This window comes from Budorcas taxicolor, chromosome 17, assembly GCF_023091745.1.
Source record: "Budorcas taxicolor isolate Tak-1 chromosome 17, Takin1.1, whole genome shotgun sequence".
In the NCBI taxonomy this organism is placed as follows: domain Eukaryota; kingdom Metazoa; phylum Chordata; class Mammalia; order Artiodactyla; family Bovidae; genus Budorcas; species Budorcas taxicolor.
This window is the reverse complement of record NC_068926.1, coordinates 62,146,144-62,158,300: the sequence shown is the minus strand read 5'-3', so window position 1 is coordinate 62,158,300 and position 12,157 is coordinate 62,146,144. Positions and strand designations below refer to the sequence as shown.

The window sequence follows — 12,157 nt, the reverse complement described above, 5'->3', positions numbered from 1 at the left end:
AGGCAAGTCTGGCCAGCAAAGAGTTTTGTTTGGAGTTTTCAAAAATTAAATTTTTTGCTGCATTTAAAAGTCAAAAGATGACATTTCTGGATTTTAAGCTTTTGAAAATCTCAAAGGATATGTCAACTTTGGGCCTGTACTGCCACTTGGCGAAAAGTCAGGTTTGGGAAGCACATGACCCCCTCCCACCCCCACCACCCCTGCACCTCTCATTTACATTTGGGGTGTGGTGTTCGGGGATACCCGTCCATTGTCCTTCCCCCTTCATGCAGGGCCTAGCAGCCCCAGCTCCAAACAGGGCCCGAGTGTCCTTGCTTGGAATGTGACAGGGAAGGCCAGTACCTGCTGTGCCATCTGGGGGGGCAATCTTCATGGGGTACGGGGGCACATGGGCCGTGTCAGGACCCCCGTCTTTGCAGGGGCAGGTGAATGGGATGCGCTCCTGGTTGCAGGCAAACTTGATGAACTTGCACAGCTCCTCCTGGGCAAACATCTCCAGTGCCCCCCAGAAGAACTCGATGTGCTGGTCGGTCTCCATCAGCCCCACCTGGTACATGGTGTGGGCCTGTGGAGAGAGGCCCCAGGCGTGAGCAGGCCCGAGCCTCTGCTACCCCAGCCTCCCGCCCAACCCCAGGCTGGGCCCAACCCCAGGGCGCGGTGATGACCGCAGGACACAGGGAGATCACAGCTATGACAAGGACTGCAAAGGCAGTGGTGGTAAGAGTCTGCGTGACTCTGGCCCACCCGCCAGGCTCGGCAGCAGGGGTTCTACCTACGTTACCCCACTGACCCCACTGGGTGGGTCCTGCCGCTGCCCGTTAGAGGTGAGGTCACTTGGGCAAGGTCTCCCAGCTGGCATGGGTGAAAGCAGGCCACGCTGAGCAGTGGAGGGGCTTCGCCTCTGGTTGGTAGCTTAATTCACAGGCTCTGGAGGCAGATGACCTGCCATTTCCTGGCTGGGTGACCCTGGGCAAGTGACCTCTCTCAGCTTCCGTTTACTCAGCAGTGAGATAGGGATGAGCACGGCTCCTCTCTTACATAAGGGGGACAGAGCGCCAGGACACGCAGTACTGTATAGATGACAGGCCGCATGCACCCACCAACCTGGCCCGGCCACCAACCTTCAGGAACTCGAGGTTGATGTATGGCAGGCCGCAGGTGCGCAGCTCCATCTCCAGCGGGCTGAGCGTGGTGAGCAGCTGCAGGGGGATGATGGCCCCGAGGCCCGCGCGCACAGCCGTCACACACTCCACGTTCTGCAGCTCACGCAGCCGCAGGCTCCGGATGGCGGCCGCATAGATGTCCTTGTTCTCCCACCTGGGGCATGGGCAAGGGATGACACTCAGGAGGCTGCTGGCAGCATTTCCTGGACCTCCCAGGCCAGGCAGCTCAGGGAATTCCTCTCCTGCTCTGGGTGTCACCCGCCCCAGAGCCAGTGTTCCTGAATACAGTCCTTCCACTGAAGATACTCCACCATCTTTCCCGGCGCCCCATCCTGCCTCCTGTCTTCCCCCGGGAAAGCCGCCTGGCCCCGTCCGAGGCCCTGCACTCACGCCACGGGGATGTGCCGGCCGCGGCTGCACAGCTCCACCTCCTCGCCGGTCATGGTCAAGTAGGTGAACCGGCAGCAGGGCTTGTTGGGCCCCTCAGGGCTCTCAGTGGCCAGGTGCTGGGAGGCGATCTCAGCACACAGGGCCTCCAACTCCGTCTCGTCGTTGATCTGGAAGGAGGGCATGGCAGAGCGGGGCTGACCACTGCCCTGCTCCCCAGATCCCCAGTGATAGAACCTCATCCCCGTTTGGGGACAAACATTGGGTATTTTGGGGTGGGGCTACCCTGGCCACCATGAACAGGTAGGTGGCACTGGCCTGGACCGTCAGCCATGCCCTCGATTCAGGGTTGGGCACTGACCAAGGCCTGGCTAACAAGACCAAATTACACCCTCCCTTTCACTGGTGCGGGCACGGCTGAAGGAGGGTGAGCCTTGTACTGCTGGGGCATCCTGAGACGAGTCATTGATGATGTTATTGGAGCACCTGGATTCAGCTCTGTCTGAAGCCCAATCTATACCTATACTTTCAGTTTTAAGGTCAAATCATTTTTTAAAAAAGTTTTCCTAAGCTGGTTTGAGCTGGGGTTTCCTGTCACTTGTCACCAGAGAACCCTGACTTAATCCCATCTGTGGAAGGTACACGGGCCACCCTCCACCGTGCGGCATACTGAAGTGCATGCGGGGCCACCCAGAGGAGAACAGCCCCGTGGCTCTGGGGCGGTGAAGGCTGCGGGCACCCCAAAGGAGGTTCGTCTGCTTTCCCCGCCAACCCTGGGGTGGTTCTATCTCCCGGCACCCTCTGGGGCCTTGCCTATGCCCTCTAGACGGAAGCCTTGGCTGGACTGTCTGCCTGGACACCGTCTTACATCCCTTGCCTGCCTCAGGTTCTTGGTGCCCACCCACGGCTCTGGGAGGGCCTCTCAGAGCAGCGCCTGGCAGTGACTCATAACCCCCAGCCCCTGGGGGGTGTCCTGCTTTGACCCTTTAAGCAATGCACTGTGGGCCACTTTCTGCTGAGAAGTCAGCCGCCATCCCAGCCCTTGGCTTTGCAGCTCCTGTGTACCGGCTGCCCTCAAGTGGCAGCTAAGGAGATTACAGAAAACCTGGCAGCAAGGACCTGCCCCCTACCCTGCCAGGGACCTCAATCTGTGGGGGGGGAGGGGTGCGGGGGGGCTCAGCTGACGCCTCCTCCAGCAGACACGGGGCAGGGGCACTGTTCCAGAGCCCCACGGCCCCCCAGAAAAAAAAATGCGCTTTTCACTTACACTCTCAAATTTCTTGACGTAATTGTAGGTGAGTACGTCTGCTTCCTGCAAGTCTTGGTCAGGGTCCAGGGGCTCGCCCACCAGTGTCTTCCAGAAGGAGGGCAGGAGGTCCAGGGGGAGGGGGACATCTGCTCGGATGGCAATCCCTAGCAACTGGCCCAGGAAGTGCAGCAGCTGCTCCTCCCCGTAGGTGATAGGGCTGGGGGTCAGGATATACTTGCCCTGGAAGCCGAGGCAGGGGCGAGGAATGGACCACAGCGGCTTGTGGAAGGCGCAGAGCTGAGCCCCCGCCCCTCAGGGAGCTGCCCGCGGGGCTCAGGCCCCATGTCTCACCTTGTTCTTGTTGACGGCGGAGCTGGGGCACAGCAGGAGGAGGGAGAGCGAGGAGCTCTGCAGCTCTCTGCACACCTGCCACAGGAAGTGGCGGAAGGAGCCGCCTGCGGGACAGAAGGGGACCTCTCAGACCCCCTGCCCGCAGGCCCTGTCCCCACTGGGACACCCTGACCCCACTGGGACATCACCCACTCTGCCCCCCTGCACCAGGGCTTCGCTGAGTGGAAAGAACCCGCCCGAGGGCTTGAGGGACCTGGGTTCAAACCTGAGGGACCACTAACTGGCTGGCGGCTCCCAGGGAACCGCATCACTGCTGAAGCCAGTCTCCATCCCTCCACCTAGCAGATGGGGGCCATCACTACACCCACCTCCCAAGCTAGTTCTGGGGCATCCATGAGATCAAAGTCAGATCCTTTATGGGTCAGCTGTCATGGCTACAAGCTGACACTGATATGAGGGCTTGGGGGACCTGTGTCCATCCCCTGCGCTGGGCCAAGAGCAGGGCCCCCGGCTTCCTCAGCACGGCCTCCTGCCAAGCCCAGGGCTCGGTGTGTTCAGTGAGAACACAGATAAACGGACGGACATACAGATACAGCGTGATGGGCAATGGGCAGTGAGCAGCTCCTCTCCTGCTGCCATTTCAAACGTGCCCCTGGGCGTCTCATAGAACTCCTGTCTGTGGCCAGGCTCCTGCATCCTCCCCTGGGCAGCCCGTCAGTGCCCTCAGGTCTGGGCGTTGTGAAGAGAGCTGTGTGTGCGGAGGACTTGCTTGGGGGACAGAAGCCAAGGCCTGGCCCTCAGAGCTTCCACAGAGAAGCAGGAGACTCCTGCCTGCCAAAGCCGCCAAAGGCTGGGACAGAATCGGACAGGCCTGGGTTTGAACCCCAGTGAGCCTGCCGACTGGGGAAGCCCCAGTTTCCCCATCTTTAAAGCAGGGCAGTGCTGGTGTCAGGAGGAGTATAAGCTGTTGAGCCTGGGACTGGCTTGTTCTCTCAGTGAAAAAAGCTGTCCTCAGACAGCCTCCGAGTAAGGTGTACCCAGGGGAGGCCACGGCGCCGTCTGGAGGGAAGGCTGCTGCAGGAATGTCTCCCATGATCAGGGCGGGCATGGGAGATGGAGCCGCTGAACAGCTGAACAGCTTTCCTGCCCAGGGTGCCCAGTGAAAGAACGTTATTCTCCCACCCAGTGTGGGAGGTATTTTCAGAATGTCTGAGCTTAACTGAGGACCATGAGGGAGCACTTTCTGAGTGGCTGTCCCTCATCCCTGCAGTGTGAAATGGCAGAAGGTGCCATTTTTATCGAGGGTTCCCCAGACCCCTGTCTCTTATGGGGCACATACAAGCTTTTAGCCCGACCAACCCCTCAGTCAAGGGCTCTTCCTGGAAAATAAGTCCAGTCCACACTGAGGGCATCTCTCCACTGAGGGTCCACTCTGCCAGAGATGCAACCCTAACACTGATCAGAAGCCGCATCCCTGAGCCTGCATGGCTCAAGGCTGATGTCCCAGACCAGCAGTGGCACCACTCCCCAGAGGACAGGGCCTAGTCCAGGGCGGCTGGGTTTGGAGAACCTGGGACCACTGGTCACTTGGGGGCAGTCCTGGCTTCTGTAGAGAGCAAGGTAATGAGTATGTGGCTTCCCTCTGCTAATGGGGAAGATATTGGCTGTTTAACAGTAACCCTAGGAATTTCACACTCTATACATGGCCTCCAACCTGAACTGGCTGGGGACTCCACTTACTGGTGCCATGGACCTCCTCCCCCGTGAAGCGGATGTTGAAGGCATAGGTAGGGTCGCCGCCACTCGCCAGTTTGACGCAGAGCTGGGAGGAGGGCACTGAGGCCAGCTGCCTGGCTGCCTGGCAGAAGTAGGAGTTCTCAGAGGCTCTGATTTCCCCTGGAACGAGAGAGAGGAGTTGCTGAAACCTCTCAGCAGCCACTGGCCACCTCCCACCTCCCGCCTCCCGCCTCCCGCCTCCCACCTCCCAGGACAGGAAAGACTCCTGGCTGGGCCGTGCCTACTGCTCCCATACCCCCACCCCTGGAGCAGCCCCTGCCTGCCCTCGACTCCTGGAACATCTTCAGTCGTCACGTCTCTGTCATGGGGGCGGTCTTCTCAAGGAGCCTACGGCCCTGTTCTCCACGTGGTCAGCCCCTCCCATCCTGCCACGTGTCCCAGGGATACACCCAGGCTCCTCTCACTACCCGGCTCATGCCCCTCCTGACATCTCTCTGGTCATGTGCTGTAAGGGAGACTCCTGGCTGCCTCCCCAACATCCAGCCTCCCCTCTGCTTTGGTGCCTGAGCCTGGAATTTGGAAGGTCCACGACCAGAGTGAAGCCCACCTCTCCCGCCGTGCCCTGCACGGAGGTGCAGCCTGTGCTGCTGACACCCCTCCTCCTACCTCCTGAGAACAGTGAGCTCTGGACAGACTAGACGGGGAGCCACAGGCTGGGATTCAGAGCAGGGCGGCAGGAGCACCCCCACCCATGAGGGACTGTCGAAGCAGCTCCCACATCCTCTTCTAGAGGCTTCTTTCACGTGTGAGAAATCAACTAGCCAGGTGCCGCTGCGGGCATCTTCTGGTTTGCGTGGCTCATCTCACCTCCCACGATCTCCAGTGGGTCCAGAGTGATCTCTGGTGCCGCGTGGTCAGCCGTCCTCTGCACCGTGGCGTTCAGCACCCGATTCATGACGGTCACCTTTGTGTCATAAAAGATCAGCCCTGGAGGGAGGAAGGTGGGAGAGAGGCTGGGACGGGGTGGGTGGCTTCCCCCACCCCAGTCACCCCGAAGCTGTCCCCTTTGCACTGTGCAGTCTCTTCTTGGGGGGCGGGGGTGGACAAGTTGCTGGCGGCCGGGCACTGACCTTTGGCCTCCTTGAGCAGGGCGGCGATGCTGTGCGTGTACATGGGAGTCTGGCGCAGCTCCACCAGTGGCAGGAAGAAGGTCTCGAGCGTGGTGTTGAGGGACTGCAGGAGAGCGAAGCGCAGGCGCAGGCTCTCGATGGGCACGTCTGCGGGGCATAGTGGGCAGGGGTAGTCAGGCGGGGGCTTGGTCTGGTGAGCCTCAACTCTCCGTCTATCTGTGAATCCCTTGAGGGGCCTGGTCACCGGGCGGGGTAGGAGGCTGCCGGTGACGGAGTGAGGCCAGGCGGAAGCAAAGGGCAAAGCCTGGATTCTCAAGGAACCCACAGGTCCCCTCGCCCAACTCTGGGGCTGTGCCAGGGCTGCATGCTATACTGTTTTTAACTTTTAGTTTTCAAATAATTATAAGCTTAAAGGAAGTGGCCAAAAAAAAAATGTAGAGTCCTAGGTACCTTTCACCTAGCTCCCCTCAGTGTGACATCACACATCAAGACCGAACTGTGATGGGGGCACACTGACTTGTACTTATCCGCCCTCACGTGCGTCCCCTCTCTGACCGCGAGACTTATGTCGGGACAGCTTCTTGCTCATGTTCACGGTCGCAGTGCCCGCAAGAGAGCGAGGGCTCGGACATGCGGCTGATGGGAGTGAGCGGGCTGAGGGGCCTGAGGAGCAGCACATGGGCACCAAAAGCCTCAAAGCCAGCCCGGGGCCTACTGGGTCGTGGCAGGGCACCCTCTCCAGGGGTGGATTTCTGGAGAGTGTCCGTTTTTGTGTGTGTATTATTTTTCTGTGCATTCCTGGTTTCGATAAAAAATGCTGTTTTCCTGTCATTAAGGATCGTGCCTCCAACACAGGCTACCAGATGGCCTCTTACCCCCAACACCAGGCTGGCATCCAAAGTGGCCTCTAGGCAGGGGGGGCCTGGGTGTGATGGCGGGGGTCTTGCCTCCCAGCCACCACACTCCTGGGTCTGCTCCTTGGCGTGGTTGCGAGAAGCAAGTGATAAGTCCTCGAAAACTTTAATTTGGCCACAATCACAGCCTCCTGTCTTTCTCTCTCTCTTTCCTTACCCACTTGGTTCACAGCAAGTGTTTCTAAGGATTTGTTTAATGGATGTGTAAAGGGCTTTGAGTCCTGCACACCCCCGTGCCATCATGGGTGAGGCCCCCACAGGGCAGCCCAGGCAGTGGTCCCTGACTGGCATCCCCCTGGACCCACATACTCAAGAGACAGGCTACTCTGGGGTCAGCGGCATCTGCAGGGTCCAGATACACCTCGTGGGGATGCAGACGCGCGGGCGTGATGGCCAGGTGGCGGCACAGCCGGTTGATGTACTGCACGAGCGCCACATCCATCTCCAGGGTCCACTTCCGGGAGGCCTTGTGCGCGTGCCGGACGTCGATGCAGGCACACCTGGGGGCAGGGATAGGCAAGATAGGGTGGCGGCCACAGGGGGACGCTGGGTTCCTCCACAGTCATGTCCCAGCTCCTGTTTATAAGACAGCCTTGCCTTCCAGGTGTTTCTTGGTGCTCAGCCAAGTGCTGACTGTAGACGGAGGGACTGCTCCTCTTGAGCAGAAAGCGCTCTTCAGAAGAAGCAGGCTTGGGGTGGGGTGCGGGGAGGGCAATATGCATCCCCATGTGCCTCCCTCATGTCCATGGATTACACGGTCCGAGGGTTAAAGATATAAGTGGAGTCCTTGGGTGAAATCTAGGCTACAAAGCACACCTACTTCCTGGGCCTCAGTCTTTCCCATCTATAAAATGGAGCTGGTGATAGCATGACCTTGTGCCATCAGGCGGACTAAGAGGACGCCCATAACGTACACGACACGGTGCCCGGCACCTCCCAAGGGCAGTGCCAGTCACAGGTGTCGTTTACCGTGTGACTCTGCCCCAGGTCCACTTACGCAGCTCCTTGAACAGGCAGGCAAAGGTGTGTGTGTGAGGGCTGCCTCACTACTGCCACATAAGATGTAAATTATAGTTTCTAAAACCAACCAGAGAACTTGGCCCTGCCACCGTGAGCCAAGGCCCATCTGGGCATTGACTCTGAGCCTTCAATGAAGGCACAAAGCGCTGGTGCCAAGCAGTACACAATTTCTCAACGGTTTGGAAAACGGGGCTTTAGAAAAGCATGCTTCTGGCAGCCATTCCTTCTCTGAGGTCCAGAGCCTCTTGCTGTGGGTCAGGGTGTGTAGGCCTGTGTGGTGGAGCCAGAGGGAGAGGGCAGGGAGGTTTCTTCCGGTTTGCAAACATCTTGCCTGTTTGGGACTCTTACAGAAAGGGAAAACCATATTTAGTTTGACCCTGGAGCCTTGGTGACTAGTGACCCTGCTGTGTTCCCGCCTGGGAGGGAGAGACGGGAGAGGAAGTGTGATGCCAGACAAAAAAAGACTCTTTGGAATAAGTCATCCCTGTAAGGGACTGACCTGTCCCCTCCCACCAGTTCCTATGTTGGAGCCCTAACCCCTGCAAATGTGACTGTGCTGAGACAGAGCCTTTAATGAGGAGATGAAGTTAAACGAGGTCACAGGGTGGCCCTCATCCGACAGGACTGAGATCCTCATGAGAGGGACAGACACCAGGGATGCAGGCGCAGAGGCAAGGCCAGGTGAGCACACAGTGTCCAGGTGGCTGTCCGTGAGCCAAGGAGAGCCCTCCGGAGAAACTAACCCTGCAGACACCTTGATCTTGGACTTCCGGCCTCCAGACTGTGAGGTACTGGATTTCTGTTGTTTAGAGCACTGTTTCAAACGGGTGAGAAAACCCACTTTAGCAAAATTAGAAAATAACTCAATAGGCATTAAAAACAGGCCAGATGGAATGGCTTCCCAGGAAGTCATCTCTTGGGAACTGTCTAGTGGCTGAGGACAAGTTTTCACAAGGAACTGACTGGGCTGACGGCCTCTTACCTCTCAAAGTGAAGATCGTAGCCGCAGGATAAAATCGCTCTCCAGACGCTGCGGATGTCTTGCTTGGCTCGGTCGATCACAAACTTGTGAAATCCTTCTAAGGTCAGGTACTTCTCCTCTGGGACTGACGAAAGAGTGTTCACAGAGTTAGGAATTTGGCGAGAAGCGGGGGCCCCACATGAAGCTCTCAGTGCACCCTCTATTTCAGGACCCAATTCATCTAGCTCCTCGGCCTCCCGCTGTCACTCCAGGGTCTATTAGCAGACCGTCTCCACCCGCTGCTCAACTCGCATAACCCCTCAACCTGACAGGTGGTCACCAAGGGGTGGGGCGCTTCCCCTCCAGTCCCATCTTCCTGTATCTCAAACATTCCTGACTAAGCAATTTTTATGACAATAACAATTGTTTATGATAAGAACAATTGTCAGCTTTCTCCAACTCTGCTTGGACCTTTAGGAAGATGAAGCTCTAATGCTCAGGTAAGTGCCCTCTGGGAAAATATTTCTGAGCAGATTGCCAATCTTTACTTTCAGTCACGATCATCAGTTCTCTTGGGGATGTGGTGTTTCTGGAGCTACTAATCTGACCTCCACAAGTTCAGGTCAGCAGAGACGGAGGCCTGAAGAAGTAACTGGAGTCAGCCAAGGATGTGGTCTGTGTCGTGAGCAGGGCTGCCCTGCCAAGGCTAAAATGTGAGGGAGCCAGGCAGGAAGGGAAAGGCAGGGAGACTGGTTTCCAAGCTGAGCTGCCTCTGTCCAGGGTGAGACAAGCCTGTCTCAGGCCCCAAGTGCTTATTTACCTTCTTGTTTCTTGGTGGGTGACTTTTCGGGGTCCTTTTCATCTGGCTTGCTCTTTTCAGGTGACTTGGGCTTCACGGTGGGCTTCTTCTCACTCAAGGCAGTCCTGCTGTAGACCAAAGCACTGGAGTCGGGATTCCTCACGCCCTCACCCTCTCCTGGCAAGGGGAACGCAGAGCCTCACCAGGCAATGGCTCATCCTCCCCCAGCTACGGCTGATGGTTCAGGGGAGGCTGGGGTCAAGACCAGCTCTGTTCTGATCAAGAAAGCTTCCTGAGCAAATTATGGGGACAAACGGACAATTTAAAATGTGGACAATCTTGAGGTGACGCTTTCCAAACATTCTTTCTGCTTACTTCAGAGCTGCACTGCCCAAGACAGAGTTACTAGCCACATGTAACTACTGAAGTTTGCATTGATTGCAATGACAAGTCCAGTTCCTTGGCGGTGCCTGCACAAGTGAAGTGCTCAGAAGCCATATGTGGCTAGGGGCTATTGTGCTGAATTGAATAGCACAGACAAACAGCACATTTCCATAGTCACAGAAAGCTCTACTGGACAGTACTGATTCAAATGCACCATTTGTGTATAAGTAATTAATGGACACTCTTTTCTCTGATGATTTAAAGGATTCCTCTAGAGACTCTTGCTAGGTAAAGCTTTACTATCTGAATTTTAACTTGGGAGCCATAAACTTATATCTAAAGAAGATTCTATCAGATAAGTGTACAGATCCACACATGGAATATTATGCAGCTACCTTAAAAAGAAATGGGGAGGGTCTTTTTGTGCTGATACGGAATCATCTCCAAGGTCAGGAATAAACAGAAAGAACAAGGTACAGGCTTTCTGTAAAGTTGCCAACATCTGGGTATGCTTACACTTGCTTGTGTATGCCTACACTCACTTGTGTACACCCAGAAGGGTTTTGGGAGGCTATGTATGCGGCATTGCAGCCTCAGGGAGGGGACCAAGGATGGAGAGGAAGAGGAGTGGCTTTGATACTTTTGAATATTACACTATTTAAAATATAACAAAATAATACATATGCACAAACAAAACCTTTTACATTTGAATGTTACAAGCAGTGGCTATCTGGGGGTACTTCAGTATCTTCCAGTATGCATGGGAGCACTCTACAGTCTTTCTACAATAACCATGTACTATATGTGTTGGTAAAAGAATTCAGGCTTTTTAAAGAATTCTGTATATTTTAGACATTTAATTAATTCAGGCTGGTCTGCTTTCCAGCCTGCATGGTCCAGATTTTACTATCCCTGTGTATCAAAAGAAACTTTCTCTTCTAACTGATGAAGGTGAGGGCAGAAAGGCCCCCGGCAGTAGAGCAGAGTCAGAATGTCTGGCTTCCCTGAGGTGCCCACAGCCTCCCAGGAAGCCTGCTGGCAGGTGGCCCGCGTCCTCCCACCAGCCTGGCTCTTGTGCTCCTCGGCCGCCCACCTGACGCTGTTGAGCACTGCCTTGTCCTTGGTGGGCGGCTTGGTGATGGGCCGCTTGGTGCTCACCACCTTCCCAGGGTGCTGCTCCTTCCCCGCCTTGCTGTACTTGCTCTTGTCAAACTTGGGCTTCGGCACACCATACTTCCTCAGGATCTGGGGCAACCAAGAGGGAGGGCCTCAGGCTGAGCCCAGGGCACGCCTGAGGCCCAGCACAGGAGTGGCGGGGACGGGGTGGCTACCTGGGTGAGCTGGTCCTCCAGCACCTTTTTGGGGGGCCGGACATTGGTGAAGAAGAGGTGGAGGAGGTTGCCTGGCGTCTGGGAGTTGATCTGCTCTTTGCTAAGATAAATGTCCGACACTTTGATGGGCTTTGCTGGCGTCAGGCTCAGCATCTGCTCCGAGTGGGCACAGCTCTTAAATATCTCCGTCAGCACCTCTCTGGCCCCAGGCACCAGCTTCTCACCTGTCACAGGATGGAGGGAGGGCAAACGATTCTGCCGTGAACACGCTACGTCGGGACAAGCCCTGCAGCACCTGATTTATTTTTCATCAGCAATTTACTTGGGAAGTGGGTACCGGGAGGTTAGTGGTGATGAGGAGCTGTCCACTGAGACCTGGTGTCCCTGCTCTGTGAGCACACGTCAGTGACACGCCCAGCCTTCTCTGCCACGAGGTGTGGCCCTGGGACACGGGCCCCTCCTGGACCAACCTGCTCTCTTCGGTGCCTGTCCCCGCTGCTGGCTGCGTGGAGATGACAAGCCCCCTGAATGGTGGACCTCAGGGCTTACGCTGGACTCTTACATGTGTTAAGAAATAAAACTTCCACTGGGTCTGAGTCACTGTACTCCGGGGTCTCTTCATTATGGAGGTTGAACCTTCCTTAACTTCAAGAATGTGTCTATGACAGATAGACCCCAGGGAGCGAGAGGATGTAGAGGCTGCAGGAATTTTCAGTGCAAAGTAGTCAATA

General features: G+C 56.4%; 1 protein-coding gene across 1 annotated transcript in view; it reads right to left on the bottom strand.

Annotated features, from left to right (window-relative positions):
• Positions 1 to 12,157, bottom strand: part of HECTD4 (HECT domain E3 ubiquitin protein ligase 4) — a 167,503-nt gene that overhangs the window by 2,665 nt on the left and 152,681 nt on the right. Inside the window, exons 63-75 of the mRNA XM_052654305.1 lie at positions 11,427 to 11,650; positions 11,189 to 11,340; positions 9,733 to 9,839; positions 8,934 to 9,057; positions 7,241 to 7,431; positions 6,018 to 6,164; positions 5,755 to 5,874; positions 4,891 to 5,046; positions 3,151 to 3,254; positions 2,818 to 3,039; positions 1,554 to 1,720; positions 1,122 to 1,317; positions 343 to 565 (exon numbers count right to left, since the gene is read on the bottom strand). Of these exons, the coding sequence (XP_052510265.1) occupies positions 343 to 565; positions 1,122 to 1,317; positions 1,554 to 1,720; positions 2,818 to 3,039; positions 3,151 to 3,254; positions 4,891 to 5,046; positions 5,755 to 5,874; positions 6,018 to 6,164; positions 7,241 to 7,431; positions 8,934 to 9,057; positions 9,733 to 9,839; positions 11,189 to 11,340; positions 11,427 to 11,650 (2,133 nt within the window). The remainder of the gene's footprint in view (positions 1 to 342; positions 566 to 1,121; positions 1,318 to 1,553; positions 1,721 to 2,817; positions 3,040 to 3,150; positions 3,255 to 4,890; positions 5,047 to 5,754; positions 5,875 to 6,017; positions 6,165 to 7,240; positions 7,432 to 8,933; positions 9,058 to 9,732; positions 9,840 to 11,188; positions 11,341 to 11,426; positions 11,651 to 12,157) is intronic.